At 46.2% G+C, this 22,315-nt stretch overlaps 1 protein-coding gene across 6 annotated transcripts in view; it reads left to right on the top strand.

The window, feature by feature from the left end:
* Positions 1–22,315, top strand: part of Tln2 (talin 2) — a 425,612-nt gene that overhangs the window by 353,003 nt on the left and 50,294 nt on the right. For 5 of the 6 annotated variants that reach the window (XM_085844751.1, XM_085844753.1, XM_085844752.1 and 2 more), the window contains 4 exons: positions 3,038–3,208; positions 11,513–11,659; positions 14,213–14,314; positions 17,103–17,222. In XM_085844751.1, coding sequence (XP_085700877.1) covers positions 3,038–3,208; positions 11,513–11,659; positions 14,213–14,314; positions 17,103–17,222 — 540 coding nt within the window. The remainder of the gene's footprint in view (positions 1–3,037; positions 3,209–11,512; positions 11,660–14,212; positions 14,315–17,102; positions 17,223–22,315) is intronic. The other variant, XM_085844756.1, reaches the window with a different exon arrangement.

Here is a 22,315-nt window from a genome sequence, read left to right as displayed (position 1 = left end):
CTTAACAACTCTTGACTTGTTACATCTGCATTAGGGAATTTAATTACAAATCAGATAAGCCTAGAGAACAGGTAGGACTCTAATGCATTAAACATTTTGGCTCTACGTTTTGACTCCTGAGAGACCCATCAGGCCCTGTATTAGTTTCTTTTCTAGTGCTATGATAAAAACATGACCAAAAGCAACTTAGGAGAGTAAGGTTTATTTTGGCTAACAGTTCCAAAAGGATAAGAGTCCGCCATGGCAGCAAAGGTCTGATGACAGCAGGAGGCCAGCCTTGCAATTGAGGAGCAGAGAGAACAGAAGAGTGGGGCCAGTCCGTGAGACCCCAAAGCCAGCCCCAGTGACTCCCTTCCTCTAGCAAGATCCTAGCTTCTAAAAGCTTCATAACCTTACCAGAGAGCCACGACGGGGGATCGAGTGTTCAAACACAGGAGTCTATGAGAGCCATTTCTCATTCTAACCATCACCACAGTGACTTGTTGCCTTTGGTGATGAAGCCACTGTCATTCCTGAGGAAGGGATAAGTCCTGTACCTGTGAACAGGGCTGCCTTTGCTTGCTCAGGCTGGGACCTCCACATCTGGTCAAAGAAGACAGCAGAGAGCAAGCCCTGCTTGCAGGCTGCCCACCTGGCCTTCAAGGGGCTCCTTTAAGATACACACAGAGGGCTTTGGGGAAGTATCAGGTAAAGCTCTTGCTTTGCAAGCAGGAGAACCCAAATTCAGATCCTTAGCACCGGTATAACTAGAGGCAACGGTACACACCTATAACCCCAGCACAAAGGAGGCAGGAACAGGACTATCTCTGGGACTCACAGGCTATCTCGTAGAAGTTCCCTCTGTCCCTGGTTAGCTGTCTTCATTTGGACCATGTTGTCTCTCCTTCTGGTAAAGTAGAGCTAGCTAGTCCTCATCCCAGTAATCAGGCTATAACCGACCATGAAGACATGCAGTCAAATCTGCAAGCTCTAAGCTCAGTGAGAGACCACAAATTCAGATCAAAGATCTGGGAAGATGACTCAATAAGGGTGCTTACCGTATAAACATGAAGACCCGAGATTGAATCTCCAGCACCCACGTAGAAAGCCGAACATTGCTGTATTTGCCTGCAATCCTAGTGTTAGATGAGGAGAGACAAGTGAATCCTGGGAGTTTGCCTAGCCAAAATGGTGATCTGCAGATTCAATGAGAGACCCTGTCTCAAGGGAATAAGGCAGAGACTGATCCGGGAAGATGCTAACCATCTTCTGACTGCCACATCTGGACATGGCCATACGGACCTAACCATACATATGCACACATATCCCCCACACAAAATAAGGTGGAGAACAATTAAGGAAAACACCAGATATCCATCTCCGGCCCCCACATGTACCCGCACATATGTGTATAGCCACATACAGATGCACAGAGAAGCATAAGAGGCCAGCAGCAGCGGTACTCAGATGTCTCTGTAGGATAACCTAGTGAGAATAATAGAGCTGAATTCTCACCGCTGGCCGGTGGTCCTGTCTCACCTTTAGCGCTAACGATTATTATTGTTCTTTTTTTTTGGACTCTGCTACTCACTACTGGGCTGGTCCTCATAACCTCCCAACCCTTGCTTTGTGTGTGACCCAGTGTCTGCTTGTATGAAGTGGCCTCTTCTCCTTTATCCCCACAACATTATCCTTTTATGTGATGGAATGAAGCCTTAAGGGAGCCACAGGCTAAAGATTTGCATAAAACGCCCTCAGCGGGAAGCTTAGCAATTAGTCATGGTGCACAAAAATGAGGAATTAGAATAGCCAGTAGTGCTGGCGTGTTTTATCAACATGGGAATGAATGGAGCCAAACTGTGAAAATATGGTCCTCTCACTGTTAAATAGGGGGTGACGCTCTATCACCCCCCCCATCACACACACCCTCCCCAGATATGTTATAAAGCAAGAAACAGACAGTGAGTGATGGACTTCTCAAGTGTGACTGCAGCAGAACTAAAATAAACACTAAAGCAAGAGGATGCCATTGAGAAGAGAGAGGGAGCCAAGAGCCAGACTGTGACGGGAGCCCGGCCCCAGCCTCAGCTCCACCTTGTAGCAGCATAACATCAGCCTTACAACCCACAACTGTGCCTCAGTTTCTCTCCCTCTGGATCTGCTTCTTAAAACTGGAACTGAGATTAACTGAGGAATTGGATGAGAAACATTTAACACAGGAGATGGGCCTGATAAATATTTGTGACATTTGACCCTGGGGCACCCAAGTGTGTGTGTGTGTGTGTGTGTGTGTTCATGAGTGTGTGCATTGCGCATACATGTGTACTATATACAGAATGTATTTGGCATGGTCTGCTGTCTGCTGGAAGGAAGTCAGTCTATCCTGGGGCAGTAGGTAGTTGTCTTAATTAGTTTGATTTTGCTTGGTTGGTTGGTTGTGGAGTTTGGCTTGGTTTGGTTTGAATGCTGGCGATCATAGCCAGGACCCCTCACACACTAGACAAGTAATTTACCACTGAGCTACATTCTGAGCCCCTTAACAAGCTTTTTATTTCTTCAGGTTGAGCCAAACACAGAAGTTTGACAGCGGTGAAATCATTTTGCTTTTATTCCGTTCTCAAGGCTTGGCCCAGTGCTTGCTGAGGACGCCAGTCAGGCTGTCTACTGAAAAGCCCTGCAGATTCTCTTCATCTGTCCCCACCTCATTATCCTCCTCTCTTCCCTCCTCCTTCCCTTTTGAATCTGAGGGATGTCTCTTATTCTTAACAATTCTAACTTATAAAACTGACAATTTATAAAACTGGGTATAAGTCTAGTGTCTACCTCTAAATTCCAGGATGGGTTTCTTACCGTATATGGAAAGGAGATGGAGAATTCCCCCAGGAAGAAAAGCCAAGCAGTAGATTGTTAACTAGCGAGTATTTAAAAAGCTGTAGCCAAACACGCCTTTTCCAATGAGTCATCTCATCCTTGCTCCGAATCCCCTTCTCACCAAGGGGGCCCCCCTAAAGGAGACCCGAACTTACATGACACATCTGGGATTTTTCTTTCTTGAAAGGTGACACAGCTGGCGAGCTACTTTGAGCCCTTGATCTTAGCTGCAGTTGGTGTCGCCTCCAAGATGCTGGACCATCAACAACAGATGACAGTGCTGGACCAGACCAAGACACTTGCAGAGTCTGCCCTGCAGATGCTGTATGCAGCCAAGGAAGGTGGAGGTAACCCCAAGGTATGCTTTAAGCCATCGGGGGTTGGGGGGGGCTGGCGTGGGAGTCCAGGTCCCTCCTGTGTCGTCGTCTTCCTCAAAAAACACCTCCAAGTTGATTTCCCAATCTAAAAGAGAAATAATCTGGTGGTTTTCCAAACAGATATAGGTAAGGGTTATTCACAAGTTCTCCTTCTTTGATGGGGTGTGTGGGCAAGCACTCATGGGGCAGAAGAGTACATGGTATGTTCATGGTAGGAATAAAGCTGATGTACTTACCGGGTACCTGCTAGGTGTTGACATCTAACTTGCTTGAAGGAATGCTATTTGCTTTCAGTGAATGTGATTTCTCTTCTCCTTAAAGGAACTTTTTCAGTGTTGGAGGGCCTCACACATGCTAGGCAAACATTCTTACCACTGAGCCACCTCCCCATCCCAAAAGATGCTAGTGTAATATAACAGCTTTCACACACACACACACACCTGTCAGTTTGTAAGGAGGACATTTCTTCAGTGAGTTGCTTTTAAGAGCCAGACATGACAGCAGTCTGTCATGGATGACTGACCATATACTGCATTTTGCTTAGAGCGTAAGAGGTAACAGGACCTGAAGAGATGGCTTAAAAGGTAAGAGTGCTTACTGTTCTGGCTGAGGGCTTGGCTTCCATTTCGAGTACATATCAAGTAGTTCACAGTGCCTATAATACAGTGCCCTCTTCTGGTCTCCACATACATGGTGCACATGCATGCACTCAGGCACACACATATACAGATAAATAAGCAACCAACTTAGCAGCAGCATGGACATAATATAGAATTACAAAAAGAATGTGGAGCCTTCTGAAAATTGTCAGTAGTCTGGTGGGTCTGGAATATGCAGATGAGCACAGTTTGACAAGAAGTTGGACAAAGATATATTGATGCATCTCATCTTTGCTAAGGAGTATGGTGTTTATATAAGGCATGGGAGCTAGTGGTGGCCTTAAACAGGGAAATGGCACTACCTGTTCTAGTTTCTTTATTACTCTAACCCAAAGCAACTTAGAAGAGTAAAGAGCTTATTCTCTTACACTGCCAAAGTCCATCATGGAGGGAAATCAAGACAAAACTCAAGGCAGGAACCTGGAAGTAGCAGGAACCTTGGAGGAATACTGCTTGCCTGCCGAGTTATTTCTGGTCTAATGCTCGGCCAGCTTTTTTATATACCCAAAACCACCACAGATAGCATGAACCAAAAGGGACTGGGCCCTCAAATTAAGAAAATCCCTCACAGACATATCCACAGACCAATCTGATAAAGACAATAAATCCCTGGGTTGAGATCTTGAAGTGGGGCTAGGCTGTGTCAAGTTGACAGTTAATACTAAGACAGATCCATATTTTATGTGTATGTGTGCCTTTATGTATGTGCACATGCCTAATGGAGGTATTCTTATAGACCCTACGGAGCTGGAGTTACATGCAGTTGTGAGCCCCCCTGACATGGGTTCTGGGAACCAAATGTCAGCACTCTGCAGAAGCAGCAAGCCCTTTTAACCACTGAGCCCTTCCTCCAGCCCCCTTTTAATCTATATTTTTTAAATATCCAACTATAAACAGTGACTTTGACTTATGGCAGGACTCAGGACAGAGACACTTGGCCCTTTCTATATCCCATCTTTCACATATCTAGCAATTATTAAGAGTATAATTTGGATACTAAAATAATTAAGAGCCAGCATCAACCCTCAGATGTTCAAAGTCTTTTGGAAATAATAACTCTAGCTACCAAAACAGTGGACAGGACCAAAAGCACAGTGGACACAGCTCTGACTGTGGTGGTCAGCAGTGGGAGTCCAGAGCTTGGGCCGACCCTTCTGCAGCACCCCTCAGACTGGAGCAGGCTTGACTCTGGGGCTTTCTTCCTGCCACGTGTTGTCAACTTCCACATGAAACCTTCAGTGCCAATAGAATATCAAGTAGGAGTTCTGGGCTTTGAAGATGCTGGTGTACCTGCTTAGACTGTGAGCTCAAAGCTCCCTAAGGACCCTCATGGCTGAGCACATTTATAGTCCGTAGTGACGCTCCATAGTGACATTCCCCATATGGAAGTAGTGGCTAGAACTGGTTTCCATCAGTAAGACTAGTTCTTAGATCAAATGGTGTGATGGGACTGATAACAAGACCTCTGCCCCATCCCAATGTTCAATCTGTGTTTTGTCTGGAGACTGTAACAGGCTTGCTCCAAAGGACATTTTGGTCATTAAGTTTGCTGCTGATACTGTCCCCCTACCCCTCATTTTTTCCCTTTCCTCCCTTCCCCTCCTCTTTTAGAAATAGAATGTATCCCATACTGACCTGAAACTGGCTATGTAGCCCAGGGAAGGCCTCAAATTTGTGATCCTCCTCCCGAAGCCTCCTGAGGGCTGAGATAACAGGATAACAAGATTGCTTCTTTAGACCCTTGACTAAGAGGCCACATAATGAATCAACTCGGATGTTATCATTTGGGGGAATGTTTATTAAGCTCTATTTGCTGTTGATTTGGTGTTGCAATCTCATTTGTAGAAGCAGCAAAGTTACAGCGTTGTTAAGTGTGGTGGCTGGATGGCTCCGCTGTTGGTTAATCGCCACCAAGCCTATTGACCTGAATTCGATTCCCAGGACCCACATGGACAAAAGAGTAATCTAGTTCCCTCAGTTATTTTCTGACCTACACACATGTGCTAGGACACGCAATGTTCCACATACGTGCACGCACATGCACACATACATGCACATACTAACTGCATGTTAAATTTTATTTTAACTAAATAGGTAATAAAATACAATGAAATGTTCTTAACTAGGTAGCAGTAGTTCTGATTTGGTGAAACAAACACTCAGGGTCAAATGTAAAAGCAGTCAAATCCCCAGACCGCCTCTTGCTAGCAAGTTGATCCATTTCTTTGTCTCCTCTACTAAGCAGTGAGGTTAAATCTGAATGAGAATAACGTTTAACAACAGGAATATGGGATGTAGCTCAGTTGGTAGAGCACTAGCCAAGCATCCACCAAGCCCTGGATTCTATTCCAGCACTGTATAAGCCGGGAATGATGACATACACCTCTAATCCCAGCTCTTGGGAGGAGGCAAGAGGCTCAGAAGTCCAAGGTCTCCAGCTACTTGGGAAGTTTGAGGCCAGCATGGGCTGATACCCTTGTGTCTATCAGGCAGGTAATCAGTAAATCAAGACAGTACAGAGGCGCATGTGCATGACCTCTCTCACGGCCCTTTGAGCTCCTGAAGCATCATCTCTCCCCACCTCTTCTATAGAATTCCCTTCGAGTTTGCTTTATGGAACACTCCAGCCAAGCCACATGCTCATTCCCTCCAGAGAGCTCTAATTATCAGTTGCCTGCCCCAACCCCTAAAGCCTGAGACCCACTTCTGTCTTCTCCCGCTTTCCAAGCCGCTCTCATGTCTTTGCCTGCTGTCCTGGGCTTTGTAGTAGAAGTCCCATCTGGAAGGAAAAGGCTCCTTGGAAGCTGTCTTCAGACATGTGTCCAAAAAAGAACAGATGTGATTTTCCCCTGTGTGAGGAGCAATAATAAGGGAGTCGCTCCAGACCCTAAAATAATGACCTCATTATTGCCCTGCTCGCTTTGCCTCCCAGAGGGCTGCTGGTTGTTAAAGCGTGTTGTCATTGAGATCCTGCTGCTATGTCTTTGGATGGCTAACGCTGTTGTGCTTCGCCAACATGGACGAGGGCCAGGCTGTTCAATGAAAACAAAGCCTGACCCTGAGCTTCAGAGGACAAGAGGAGGCATGGTGAGGAAGACACGCCTAGGGATGTCAGCCAGGAGGTGACCTCTGAGCTGACACTCTAGAAACCTGTAATGCTCAAAAGTGAAGAGCACTGGCTGAGGAGATCGCTCAGTCAAGAAAGTGCTTGCCACCAAACAATAAAGGCCTCAGGTCAGATCCCTGCATCCACATACAAAACGGTGCCCCACAGTACACACAGGGAAGGAGACCTTAGGCTCACTGGCCAGCTCCAGGTTCGGTGAGAGACCCTTCCTCAACAAATGAGGTGGAAAGTGATTGAGAGGGGGATCTAAGGTAAACATCTCTCTCCACACATGTACACATGCAGCTACATACACATGCATTCACACACATGTGAGCATGGACACACACACAAAGGGCAGGGGAATATAAAAATAAGCAAGCCTAGAGGATTCATCAGCTTATCTCCAGTTCGACAGTCAGATAGTTTATTTCTGTGCTATCCAAGAGCAAAGATGTTTACTGAGGGGTTCAAAGATCATTCTGTAATTTACTGATGCCTTCCCTGAATTAAGTCCTCATTCCCAGAGTTGTTAAGATCAGACCCTTCTATGGCATCCTCAGTGCCTGTCCCCAAGTTGCTGTATGCCCATGAGCTCAGTTTGTCCACCCACCCTCAGTGGGCCAATTAAAGAGACAAGGAAGAGTGAGTGGCAGGGGATAATTCATTCATTGCAGCCACATTGAGGAGAAGAAGAACAAATAAAGGAGTCCTGTAGCCCCCAAGTCCATTTTTAAAGTTTAGGTTTACATGGGGGCCGGGGGGTGGAGTATGTATAACTAGGCCATCTGAGTCATCATGTGGTCCCAACCATCATCTGGGCTCTGGCCTCTCATGCAGGGTGGTCTGACTCATTAGTTGTCAAAACTGTGTGAACCCTCTTTTTAGAAGACAGTTTCCCTCTCTGGCTGGCACCAAGACTCGGCCTTCTCCTTCTCCCGGCATGAAATCCCTGGGGAGATTGCAGTTTTTCCGGGAGTGTTGTTTTAATGGTCTATCAGCCAGGAGCACAAGCATCTCTCTTCGGAATTGCCCCACTCCTGTTAAGAGTTTGCACTCCTAAGACCCTTGAAGTTGAAAGCAAGCCTCTGACTGGCAGCTGTTCACCTCTCTCTTAAAACATGTGTTTCACTTTAATGTGGTCCTGTAGAATTGTGTCAGTAGTGTTCTCATCGTAGCTACGACACAGAAGAAAATCGCCCCTTCTGTTTGAGCTTGTGTAATGGGAGTCTGTGGTTTTAGAAGCTTTCTCTAGGGAGTTCTGTGTGGGAGTGCCACCTTTAAGACTTGTAGCAGAATAAAGCAGTTTGCACAGAATGTTTTACTCTGTGCTATAAAGTTGGCTATGAGCCTAGATCAGGAGCTTACTGACTTCTGTCCCGAAGACAGAATTCTGTCTGTCTACACAGCATTAATCCCAAAGATGGGAGGGGAAAGACCACTGACCCAAATCATCATGGCCGAAACAATTAATGCAATCAAAGCTTTTATGTTCGTGTACATGGGCTGCCTCTCCCTAAGATGGGTTCAAGAGGTCAGCATTGGATATGAGGAAGACAAGGCAGGCAAAATAGACAGTTATAGGAGCAGAGCACCATAACAAGGTAGTCCTTACTGAACAAAGACAAGATGGTCATAACAATAGGTAGTCATAACCAGGTAGCCATAGACAGATAATAACAGTAGGGTTGTAAGATGGTTATAAACAAATGTTTGAAACAAAGACATGATTGCCATTCCTGAACAGCCCGTACACAACCATTTGTAGTTAAGGTTGGGGGCGGGGGTATAGCCCAATCTTTGAGAAACATATTTAATCATAAACAAAAGTGAACTTAGGAACAGAACACCAATGGCTTATGCTCTAAGATCAAGAATGAGATCTCATAAAGTTGAAAAGCGTCTGTAAGGCAAAGGACACTGTCAATAGGACAAAACAGCAACCAACAGATTGAAGGAAAGGCCATCCAGAGACTGCCCCACCTGGGGTTCCATCCCATATACAGCCACCAAACCCAGACACTATTGTGGATGCCAGGAAGTGCTTGCTGACAGAAGCCTAATATAGCTGTCACCTGATAGGCTCTGCCAGAGCCTGACAAATACAGAGACAAATGCTCGCAGCCAACAATTGGACTGAGTGTGAGGTCCCTGATGGAGGAGTTGGAAAAGGGACTGAGGAGCTGAGGGGATTTGCAGCCTCATAGAGGGAGCAACAGTATTAACTGGCCAGACCCCCCCCAGATCTCCTGGGGACTGGACCACTAACCAAAGAATACACATGGAGAGACCCATGGCTCCGGCCACATATGTGGCAGAGGATGGCCTGTTGGACATCAGTGGGAGGAGAGGCCCTTGGGCCTGAGGGTATTTGATGCCCCAGTGTAGGGGAATGCCAGGGAGGGAAGACAGGAGTGAGTGGGTGGAGGGGGGAGCACTCTCATAGAGGCGGGGGGTGGGGGGAGATAGGGGGTTTCTGAAGGAGAGATCTGGAAAGGGGAAAACATTTGAAATGTAAATAAAGAAAATATCCAATAAAGATATATATATTTTTTAAAAACAAAAAACATAAAACAAAAGTGAACTTAGTTTGTCTTTATTATAAGATGCTTTTGAGCCTAAGATGAAGTCAAACTGGTCCCTCAACAGGTATAAAGAGGATAGCTGTGAGCAGTATATTTGACATCTTGTCAGAGTCCATATTTGAGGAACTCTTCTTGCTTCCCTGGGCCTTTTAGTTCAGACAGGGCCTATGGCTCACATTGCTTTTTCATGGCATTCTTTATTTTTTTATTTGATATTTTCTTTATTTGTATTTCAAATGTTATCCCCTTTCCTAGTTTCCCCTCCAAAAATCCCTTATCCCCTTCCCCGTCCCCCTGCTCACCAACCCACCCACTCCAGCTTCCTGGCCCTGGCATTCCCCTATACTGGGGCATAGAACCTTCACAGGACTAAGGGCCTCTCCTTCCATTGATGACCAACTAGGCCATCCTCTGCTACATATGCAACTAGAGCCATGAGTCCTACCATGTGTTTTCTTTGATTGGTGGTTCAGTCCCAGGGAGATCTGGGGGTACTGGTTAGTTCATGTTGTTCTTCCTATGGGGCTGCAAGCTCCTCCATCTCCTTGGGTCCTTTCTCTAGCTCTCCTCCATTGGGGACCCTGTGTTCAGTCCCATGGATAGCTGTGAGCATCCACTTCTGTATTTGCCAGGCACTGGCAGATCCTCTCAGGAGAAGCCATATCAGGCTCCTGTCAGCGAGCTCTTGCTGGCATCCACAAAAGCAGGGAGTTCCCCTCTTCTGAGTCTCACTGACTTCCCTTCCTTCATACCCACCAAGGTAACAACACACTATCTTGGACCTTTGGAGAGGCTTCTAGCCCTGATAACCACAATGTTGTATGGATCCAGTGCTTAAGGACAGTGAGGTTCTGATGTTTAAGTCACTGGCACTCTGTTACATTGTATAGTTACTCTGTACACAGACAGTAAGGGCAGAGTTCCCGCCAGCCTGCCCTTCTTATGCGTGAGTCACCTGCACCTTCCTGGTTCATCAAGCATTTAGAACATGGACTTCTTACAGTCCTCCCTGTTTCACTGAAAAGGAGGCTGGGCTCTGTCATGTGGCTAGTCAGTGGTAGAGCACCAACTAGAACCTAGGTCTCCTGCACCCATAGCGTAACTCTTCCCTGCACATCTTCCTGCCGTGTGAGGAAGGACATGGTTTCCTATCTGTTCACCTTTTCCCTTCGAGCCCCCAATCCCACCCTTAACGTCATCGAGTGTCCGGGATGCTGTCTAAGGAACATGTGGGTACTTGGGTATTACCTGCAGGGCTTCGGCCCTTGGTGGACTGTGCTCATCACCCTGCCAACACAACAGCAATATAAAGGCTTCCAGCCTGGTTCTAAAGCCTGTTAGGCTCTCTGCCAATTTATCTCTCTTCCACGCACTGACATTTCCATAATCCAGCTTCTCTATAGAAAGAGAATGCTGGTGTGCTGGGCATTGTTGAGGAGAAGTACACGTGTTAGGAGAACCATTTTCTCCTTTGTATTACCAAATTTTTTAAATACACGTGTCAATCTGTGTGTCTAGGAAGCCGTGGCATCCTCGACCATCCTGAACATAGCAGCATAGAAAGCTAAGTCATGACAGTTGGGTGGAACATTTCTCTTTTCTCTTATTATTGTAAAAAAAAAAAAAGGGTTGCTTTTGATTCTGCAAGTAAATGTATGGAGTCAGGGGGGTGGTGCATTTCAAATGCATTGTGTGGCTGTTTTCTGGGGTGTGATTTCTCCTGAGGTCTGCTTGTTTGTTTTCAAGTCTCGCCATACTGCTTAAGCTAGCCTTAAACTTGAGGGTCTCCTGAGTGCTGGGATCGTAGGCAGGCAACACCATCCCCAGCCCTGTCTTCTGAATTTTTTTTTAAAGGTTATTCTTAGCACATCAAGTGATTCTTATGGGTGAGCAACGTCTCCTGCTACTATAAGACATTTTTAATTTCCTTCTCAGGCACAGCACACCCACGACGCCATCACAGAGGCTGCGCAGCTGATGAAGGAAGCTGTGGATGACATCATGGTGACACTGAATGAAGCAGCCAGTGAGGTGGGGCTGGTGGGAGGCATGGTGGACGCCATCGCAGAGGCTATGAGCAAGGTAGGTTCACGCTAGCCCCTGAACCTTTCCAGTCCCATCATCCAGCTCTTTCACAAACCATCCCTACATAGTCTTCTCTGGGAAACTGTCAGTCAAGGCCAAGACCCACAAGCCAGCAGATGGCCATCCATATCTCCAACATACCATTTTTTTCTTAACTATCAGTTCATCAGCTTTGTAAGCTACTGCATAGTTCTTCCCAGTTGTGCTTAAAAACAGACATTGTGAAAGTGTCATTGGCTTCCTTGTTTGTAAAATGGAAATAATTATTTATACCTCATGTCTTCTTTATAAGCTGGAATAGGGAGGAGACTCCAGGAGGAGTTAGGAAATGATTTCCAAGCCTTGGCCCTTGGAATGGCTACTTTGGAATTGAGGAACTTTCTAGAATTCAGGATCCTGGACTCTACTGATGTCTAGCTCTGTCACAATCTCAATTGAGTAGATCCTAGGAATCTCTAATGGGACTTCCAAAAATCTCACATTTTGATATCTACTTAAATGCATAAACCACTGAATAGTGTGTATGAAAGGTCTTGGTGGGCTCTCAAAAGCAACAGGCATAGATGACAACATAAATAAATCATTTTCTGGCTCAGCAGCCAATTGACAGTGCTTCAGACCAAAAAGAATTTCAACTCCATGGTTTCTACTTTCCTCCAAGGATTTTGTCTTTAATGTTGTCCTTTTGATATTGTCAGGTTAAACAGTTTTTCATCACCATCTAATTGTCAGCTTAGCGTTAGAGAATATCACAGACGAGAGTGTTACAGTGCCTGTGTTGGGAAATGCCTACAGTTGGATTATGTATGCATTAGTATAGTATTTTAAGATAATACAAGGTCTTAAATTGCTGATTTAGGCATTAGCTGTCGTGGTTTCTATAAAGGAATAAAGTCATTAGAGAAATGGATCCACAACCCTCTCCCATCCTCTTCACACTAATGAAGTAGCAAGCTGGGTTAGACTGTATCTCCCTTCTCAAAGTCTCTATCAGTGTCCACTATGTTTTGCTTATGCTTCAAATACGGATGGTTTAGCAGACAGTGAGTCAATTTCTCCTCCTCAAGGCCATAGGGTGAGGTGCAGGAGGGTTTGTTTGACTTTCACAACAGCAGAGCACCAGAACTTTGGAAACAAACCACATGTCCACGGGGGATGTTAAATCGTCAAATCCATAGTTTCTTAGTAGCAGTTAAAAGCCAAATGATCCTCTTTTTCTTTTTCTCAGTATTAATGTAAAGATAGGAAATGTCCTGTCAGTCCCGAGAGAATGGAAGTCAGGCCCTGAGTCATCTGTTGCAAGCCCACCAGCCTCGCTCATGGAGATGCCTTATGCCACCGTAGCGGCACCCACACAGCTGCTGTCACTGGTCCAGCTGGCTCTTGAGAAATAAGCCTGGATTCTCTTGATGGTCACAAGAACTGCTGGCAGCAGAGGATACACACGAAGGGTTTCCCTCTCCTCCCTGTAAAACACGACCTGGGATTTCACTGCTGTCCACAAACTCCTTCTGTGTCACTAACTTGGTCATTGAGAAGTACTTGACAAGAAGCAACTTAAGGGAGGAAGGGTTTCTTCTGGCTCACAGTTTGAGGGATACAGTCCAGCCCGGTGGGAAAGGCACAGTGGCTGGAGTGTGAGGTCGCTGGTCACATTGCATCTGCAGTCGGGAAAAAGGTGTGAGTGCTGTCCCTCGGCTCACTCCCCTTTTTATTTATTCTGGAACCACCCAGACCATGGAATGGCCCACATCCAGTTCTTCCTAGTTTCTTCCCACCTCAGTTAACTCATTCTAGAAACCCCCACAGAGACGTGACATGTTCAGGGTCTTTCTCTGAGGTGATTCTACTGTCCAGTTTTCTTATCAATATCAACCATCACATTTACCTACCCCGATCTAACATCCAGGGGACCACACTTCACTTGGATCAGTATGCCCTTGACCTTCAAGGGGACTGATGACTCCCATTCTTTCACAGTGACCTTGCCCTTTTCTTAATTGCTGTTGCACTTGGAGGCAGGCAGTCAAAAGATTGCTCTTAGCTCCTCCAATTCTTTCTGTTGACTTAGATCATCACTAGGCATCCCTGGGCATGGATATTGGTGGACTGTAGTGTTGCTATAGAAGTCCTCCGTGATGGAGATTCTGCCGCCTCCCGTCTCATCTTCCACCACTCTCTGTATTTCCCTGGAAGTACCAGACTCACTCTTACCATCATGTGCTTGAATACCGTTCCCTCTTTCTGGGATTCCTTCCCTACTGTTTTTGTGGGCGGCCTTCTCCTTATCTGGTGAGACTTAACTAAATCATCCTTCCTCTGAAATACTTTCCACTCCTGTAAGATGAAACTGGGGCTCCATCTTGCCTGTGTCCCCTGAATGCCTTATGTGTACCTCCATTGTGATTCTGATTGGAGAAGTTAGAGCAGAGTTTGAACCAAAGAAACCTCTGAGGGGCTCTCTCCTTTTCCTAAGTTTCTAATTCTTACAAGTATAGCCTATCCTTGGCCAGGCTCCTTATGACTCCTAAGTTCTTCTCTCATCCACAGCTGGATGAAGGCACACCTCCAGAACCAAAGGGAACGTTTGTTGACTACCAGACGACTGTGGTTAAATACTCCAAAGCCATTGCCGTCACAGCTCAGGAAATGGTAAGAAGAAAAGGACTGGCCCCACCCACTGTGGGTTCCCCCTCTACCCACTGCCATCTGAGTCTTCAAGTCTGGGATCTGTGTCAGAGAGACGGACCAGCCCGTGATGTCGGTCCCCTGTAATGCCAGTTTCTCCCGGGACCCTACTTCCTACCTCCTCTCTGTGGTGCCTCTGGTTGCCTGTGGTATAGAAGCCTCAGGAAGAAGGAATTAAAGTTGACTAAGTCCTGGGAATGAACACAGGGTACAAAGGGAGGAGAGAGCTTTCAAGAAAGCAGGAAATGAGCAACAAGGTCTCATTATAAAGGAGCAAACCCTACTCATCTCTGGAAGGACTTGAGGTGTTTTAATAGGCTTAAGTTCTAGTATAAGAGAAGATATTTGAGAGTAAGATAGTAAAAACATGAAGCTATCTGGCAATATCAAATTATAACACTTGAACAATCAGTCCTTTAGGCAAAATTAGTGTGTTTTTTTTTTTTTCTAATTCCTGACAGCAGAAGTAATGGTTTTTTGTTTTTTGTTTTTTCCACTGAAACATAATGCAAACAACACTGTTCCAGATGAGTCTTCACAAATGGCTCTGGGAGTCAGTATGTGCTCTTGGCATTATAGAGTTACATGGAGGATGACAAATGTGATCTCAGAGAGTGCATACACAGGAAACATCCCTCTCCACTTGGAGCCCCAAGTGCAAAAGGATTGCCAAGCCCGAGGTGGCCATTGCAGTGGCCTAGCTGGAGTGGCCAAGTCACCCCTCTCACTGGCTCTGTCATGCAACTGTGTGTCCACTAGAGGTTGAGCTTGGACTACAAAGGTTTCCCTGCCTGCTCTACTCATGCATGGGAACTCTGTACCAGGCCTACTGTTTAAATGAATGTGGCCTGAGGAAGGAGGGGAATAGTCACAGTCACTTCTGAGTGTCCTGGCAAGCTGGAGGTCACCCCAGGACCATCCTTTCAGGGGAGTAGAGGAGACAAATCAAAGTCCCCTTACTGCGCAGTCAGGCAGTGGGATCTTTGAAAGGCATGTGTGAGTGTCTTCATAAAGTCCCTGGAGAGTCTTCTGGGCCAGGCTTTGAACCACGCTGTCTCATCCCTTGGCGCCTATGATTCCCGACAAGCCCACCCTCCAGTATATGACATCCTGAGGTGGCTAGCCTGGCACCCTCCAGTATATGACATCCTGAGGTGGCTAGCCTGGCACCCTCCAGTATATGACATCCTGAGGTGGCTAGCCTGGCACCCTCCAGTATATGACATCCTGAGGTGGCTAGCCTGGCACCCTCCAGTATATGACATCCTGAGGTGGCTAGCCTGGCACCCTCCAGTATATGACATCCTGAGGTGGCTAGCCTGGCACCCTCCAGTATATGACATCCTGAGGTGGCTAGCCTGGCACTTTTGGTCAGAGTTGTTAGGTGAAGAGACTTTGTGTTCCTATTAATGAGGCACAAATGGTACAGCTCATGGTACAACTTCATTCTTTTGGGATGCCAATTGTATTTCTTGGAACCTACCTCAGTAGACAAGGAGTCCTTTGAAGGGGCTTTTTAAAAGCCCTTTAAGCTGTACATGGTGGCACATGCTGATAATTCCAGCCCTTAGGAAATAGAGGGGGAATTAGGAGTTCAAAGATAGCTTGAGCTATCTGAGACCTTGTCTAAATACTAAAAGGAATAGCCCTTTAAAATCAAGCCTTTAAAAGATCACAAAGGGGGCCAGCAAGGGGGTGTAGCAGGTAAAGATACTTGTAAGCAAGGCTAAATGACTTGCATTCAGTCCCTGGAATCCTAACAATGGAAAGACCAACCAACTCTTAAGTTGTCCTTTGGCCTCCACACATGCATTGTGGTGTGGACACACACACCCACAAATAAAAATATATTTTTTAAAGATTTATTTTATTCATGTATATGAGTACACTGCAGCTGTCTTCACACACACCAGAAGAGGGCATCAGATCCTATTACAGATGGTTGTGAGCCACCATGTGTTTGCTGGGAATTGAACTCATCTGAAAGAACAGTCAGTGCTCTTAACCACTAAGCCATCTCTCCATTTCCAAATTATTTTTTTTAAGTAACAAAAGAGATAGGGCAGGAGTGAGATTCCTGGAAAAGAGACAGAGACTGTCTTTTAGGTGACTTTTTTGTTCATGGCAAAAAGCCAAGGTGAAGGCTAAACACTAAACTGAGGCATGCTATTCTGAGGTGCGGGCAGACTGGATGCATGGACTGTGTGGGTTGTGGTGGGCCACCATGTTTCAGAAGCACCTTGTGGTGCTTTGTTACAAAGTTACCCAAGCCCTTCAGTCCCTAGTGTTGGTTTCTTCACTGGGTCTCCTTCATGACTTTGTAACAGCCCTATCCTCAGATCCTTTCTTGCCTAGATCCTCATAGAAGCCCGAATCAGGATCTACCACTCACAAGGATCATTCCCTAGAGTGGTCCCTTGTGGAAATTCCTCTGGTGATCCCATATCCATCCTCCCTGAGATTGGGTCCTGAGGACTCGGCTCCACGCTGCACCGCCTTGCACGCTGAGCATGTGCCCATCCATCCAGTCTGAGCTGCAGGGCAGTCCCAGCCCTGGCCTGTTGTGTGCAATGCAGCATGGGCTTCGCTTGAATTGCCCTCCCCAGTGTCCAGCCATTATGCTAGGCCTGGCCTTCACCTTCCCCAGGGGCTAAAAGGGAATGAAACCCTTTGGCTTCCCAGGGTATTAACACATGGTTCTGATGCTTCTCTTTGTGTATGTATTTGTGTCTTGCTTGTTTTCTTTTTCCAGATGACTAAGTCGGTTACTAACCCGGAGGAGTTGGGAGGCCTGGCTTCACAAATGACCACTGACTATGGGCACCTGGCTCTCCAGGGCCAGATGGCAGCAGCCACCGCCGAACCAGAGGAGGTCTGCCACCTTAAGGCCCCTATCTTAAGAAGCAAACACATGGTGCCCGTTCGGGGGATGGGAGAGGGGAGGACCCTGTAGCCTAGTTCTATAAGACCCCAGCCCAAGAGCCAGGAGCAGGTTTCATTCCCCATTACTGTACAACTGATGCCCCAGATTCACTCAGAGCCCCAAATTGTGCCTAGAACTTGGACCCTTGCTGGGGCCAGTTGGCCAAGAACTAGAGTGCCCTGGAGAGTGACTCTCAGATGGAAGGGTTTGTTTGCAGTGTTTTGCCAGACCCTTATAGCTGCCCATCTCCCTCTTCAAATGCCCAAACTTGGGGCTGCCACCTTCCTGCTTCCTGCTGCCCCTTAGCACATCCTATCAGTCATGCTTATGTTTTCCAAAGGCTCTCCAAAATATTAGAGGACCCACATGTGGGATTTCATATTTCCTCTCTTGACAACAATCTGCTTGCATGACACAAAGCCCTGGCCTGTAGGTTCAAGACCCACCTGCTTTCCTTATTACTTTCCACAGAGGCTAATGTAGGTGTGGCCTCAGCAAATCCGTACCCTTAAGAGTCTCAGAATGGCAAGTGTGCACACTGTCAGAGAGCAGTCATTTCTGGAAGTTGTGAGTGGGACCACACAGCACAGCTGGGGACCCAGAGGGGCCTGGAGGAAGCTTTGTCAGTGTGAGTGCCTAGAGAGGGTGTCTAGGGCCCAAGAAACCATGTGGCTCCTTAGAGAAAGGAGGTCCACTCTGAGATACAGAATGATGGAGGGACTGCGGGAACATGGGAAGATACAGGTAACCACATTCGGTGAGATGCAAGCTGTTTATTGAATGGAAACTTTGTTCAGTATTTTCTTTAACACTAGGGCATAGGGAAGCCACAGGTTTGTAACTGGCCTGCTCATTTCCCTGAAATAACAGACCCGCCCTCACTTCCCCAGTACTCTGGGTTGGGACCTGGTGTGTCTAACAAAGGCTTTTAAAGCAACCATAGAAACACAGATCCAAAACACATCACTTTCTAACATATGTCATAACCATGCATGTAAGCAGGCATATCATATATATGTACTGAGGTACATATATATTTCTAGCATGGAGTTTCTTCAGTTTCTAACCATGCTCCTGTCTTTACATTCCAGAGTAGTCAGTTAGGCCTCAGCATGAATAATTGTTTGTAATAATTATGTTACATCAACAAGAAAAATACTGAATCTTGATTCCTTTTATACAGTTTCCCCCTCTTCCTCCTCCTCATCTCCCTTCTCCTTCTTCTCTTTCTCTTTCTTTTTTAATAGTCTTTCTGTTTCAGTAAGACTAGACTACAGTTCTACACTGTAATTTATCTAGACGTATAATTCATTTGGTCAACATGTAATTTTGGATTTCATAAACAAGTAAAAGAAAACTTCAGGAAGCATTTGAACAGTGGGAAGAGGTAGTTGACTTTGAGTGTCGATTGCCAGGGAGGTTTGGGCCCTTCTCCACAGGAAGGGATTTGGAACACTAGCCTGCCTTTTCCATATGGGCAAAGCTCTCAAGAGCTGGCCACCCCAATGCAGAAGCAAGCAGAGCCTTGCTGTGACACAGAATCACTGATTGCACCAAGCCAACAAAGAAAAAAATGTGTCGCTAGCCACACAACACGTCCCCTTGCATGCTGGTGCCTCTGACATGGTCAGTAACACTTGCTGTTTTTGGCAGGGCATCTTGAGATGTATTTTACAGTCCAGACACAAGAGCAGCATGACCTGAAGCCAAAAATGAGAGGGAGAACATAAGATTACCAGTGGCCTGTGCGGGAAAGTTCCCTGTGTGCATTTGCCAGACAGATGCTTTGGGGGAAACTGAGAAGGTTAGGAGGTCCCTGAAGCAATATAGGGTGTTGTTTTGTTTTGTTTTAACATACCAAAATTGTGGGAGTTATTTGTATACCCGAGAGGGCCCCACGTCCCAGAATGTGAAAATATTTACATGCAGGGCATTTGGGAAACCTTTTCCTTCAGAGCCCTGTGGTGTACCCCCAACGAGTCCGCATTCTGGTCTTTTCCACGATGTGACAATTACAGGAAAAGCTGGACCTCTGTCCTCAAACATCAAACAGGATCTTTCTCTGTTTATTTTTCCACAGAAAACTAAGGCTTTGTTAGTAGCACTGTGGAAATTCTTCAGAAAAGTGAAAACTCTCCTGGCAGCTTTGCAAGTTAAGATTAGTTTCTCTCTGAACACAGAGAGACCAGGGAGATGGCTCAGTCATATACAAGCAGGAGGACCTGAGATCAGAGCCCCAGCACCCGTGTAAAAGCTACTCATGGCTGCACGTGCCTATAATCTTAGTCCTGGGGAGGAAGAAACAGGAGGGTGTCTTAGGCCTGCTGGTCAGCAAGTCTAGCCAAATCATTGATGTCCAGGTTCAGAGAGAGAGGCTGTCTCAAAGACTAAGGTAAAGAGAATTGAGGAAGACACCTGACCTTGATGTATGGCCTCTATATGTGCATATAGAAGGACTTGAAACAGCACACATACATACAGAGAGGGAAAGGGCTGAAAATGGGGAGAAGGGAAGGAGGAAGAGAAAAAGGGATGGAGGGAAAGAGGGAGGGGTTGAGCTCCTAGGAGCTACAGCTCCACAGTGTAAGTTCTGGGGAAAGATTTAGTGACTATAGCTCTATCTCTAGGGAAAATCACATCACCACTTTGTGAGCCAGGGAGAGCATTGGTTATATGCCTGGTCCTACAGCCTGCACTCCCAAGTGGAATGGATGTACACGCTGGCATTTTATTTTTAAAATCCCACCCCAAAACTAGCTGTCAGGTAGAGAGAAAGTGGTTCCTGGTTCTGTTGTTCACACTGTCTTCCCTGATATGTTTTCTAAGTGGATCCGACAAGTTCTGATTGTCACCCTGATCTAACTCTCTTAAGGTCCCCCAGCCAAGCAACTCTGGACCCGGTTGCTTTGCAAGTCTTCAAAAAGTCATTTCATTTTTGTTTTGACTTGGCAAGTAAAGGGAAAGTGATGGGGGGTGGGGGGTGCTCCCTCCTCTCCATTGTAATCCGATCTAAACCAGGGCTTTTTTTTTTTTTTTTTTTTTAATTTCCTTTAAGGCACAAAAGCAGATGGTTTTCTCTGTACTATTTTTCTTTGATGGAGAAATGAACTGAGGGCTTTTCTTGAGGCTCAAGCAATGCTTCCCTAAAGTTGCCAATTTAAAACCCCAAGTTGTGTGTCTTTGAGAAGCATTCCTTTATAATAAACACTGGTCGTACATTCAATCCACCCTGTGGGTCTTGCAAAGTCGGGCCAGGCTTGCTGAGAAGTTTAGTGTTGCTTTGGGACTGGGGCATTTCTTAGTGCTTATCAGCTGAAACACGATCTTAAAAGTGGGTTCCCTTTCTAGGAAGCTCCTCCAGCTGTAAAAATTTCCAGTGAACTTGCCAGTAGACCCTGTTGATTCTGCGGTCCTCTTGTATTTAAGTATTCCATCAGCTCGCCGTAACCTGGAAAGTAATGAGCATGATAGGTGCCAAGCCCAGATGCTGTGGTGGGCACTGTCCCTTTGTCCTCAACAAAGTATGTGAGACAAGGATCATTTGTTCCCCTCATTTCAGAGATAAACTGAATCTCAGAAAGCTGAACAAAATTCTGTTTTTATTGAGGCCACTTTTAAAAACTTGAATCAGAGGATTTTGTGTGCTGATGTCACCAGCAGTCCCCTGTCACTTGGGGATCTCTGGTCATCCTTTACCACCTCTCAGATAATGCTGACCCTTGAATACTTGGCATTAAACTTTATGGAAGCATAAGGACCAAGTTGAGTTTGAAACTAATGTCACATTCCCTGGCTTCTCCTTGATGTAGTATATAAGCCATTAACATATCTTGTAAAATAGATTTGTGTGACAGTCGCAGTACTTAGAAGGCTGAAGCAGGGGGAATCAAGAGTTCTTGGCCAGCCTGGGCCACACAGCATGGCTCTGCCTTGAATGATGACTATTTGAATGGCATCACTGCTGTGTGGGCAAACACCTCCCCACCACCACCTCAGTGACATGTCCTTGCTGCAGCAGTCCAGACATGTGTACAGAGATAGCGTGTTGCTGAAGGCTACCCCTCCTGTTGTACATCACACAGAGTTAGTAGGACAGCCTGAGCGATGGAGAACCTCTCCAGGACCCAGTGTGCACACTAGAAGGCATCCGGAGTCAGAAGGTCACCTTTCTGCATCTTATGAGCTCTCTGCTAAATGTCCCTTTCCGTCCTAGAAACAGTCTGCGTTTCTATAGAAGGAAGGTAAACATGCGTAGTCCTTCCCACTCTCAGCTCTCTCTTCCCTAAAGCTTGACTAATGAGATAAAAGCAAGGAGACAGCATCTCCTGGGCCAGAATCTCCCCAGGATTATCTACAGTGTCTGAGACCTTTTGGTAAATATTCCTGATAGATGCTAGAAGCAGCAGCCCTGGCTTCTAGCTGTTGTTGATTCTTGACGGTAACGCAGGCTCATGCTTCAAGTTTTTGCTTTTCTTCTAGCTGCTTACTTACCTGGCATGGAAGGCAGTTCATTTGTGGCTGTATTTATCAAACTCACAGTAAAACCTGACACAGAATAGAACCAGAGGAATGCATGCTTTGGGAAGGTGGTGGTGGTAGTGGTGGGGGGGGGGGGGGAATTTAGTACAGCTTCAAGAAGACAGCCTAGCTATAGTGAAGTTTACTCTGCTTCTCTTAGACAAACTGCCTCTTCTAATCTCTCAGTACAGCAACCGCAAGAGAATGCAGGCCTGGGCTGGGGCTGTAGCTCTGCTGGTAGATGCTCATCCAGCGTGTTGTAAGACCCTGGGTCCCATCCCTAGCCCCACAAAAACAGAATGTGGTTTAGCACATGTCTGTAGTCCCAGCACTTGAGAGGTGGAGGCAGGTGGGTCAGAAGTTCAAATTCACTCTCAGTTCCAGTCAGGTTGAGGCTAACCTGAACTCTAAGATCCTACCTTAATTTTTTTAATCAAGTAGATAAATAAAACAGTATCTATCTGCTGAGCCTTGAGAAATGGGGAAGTCAACCTGGTTTAGCAGACAGGAAGCCTGGGCTCGAT

This window comes from Mus caroli, unplaced genomic scaffold, assembly GCF_978045245.1.
Source record: "Mus caroli unplaced genomic scaffold, Mus_caroli_1 scaffold_11, whole genome shotgun sequence".
Lineage (NCBI taxonomy): Eukaryota > Metazoa > Chordata > Mammalia > Rodentia > Muridae > Mus > Mus caroli.
The sequence above is the reverse complement of the archived record's forward strand: the minus strand, read 5'-3'. Positions and strand labels throughout refer to the sequence as shown.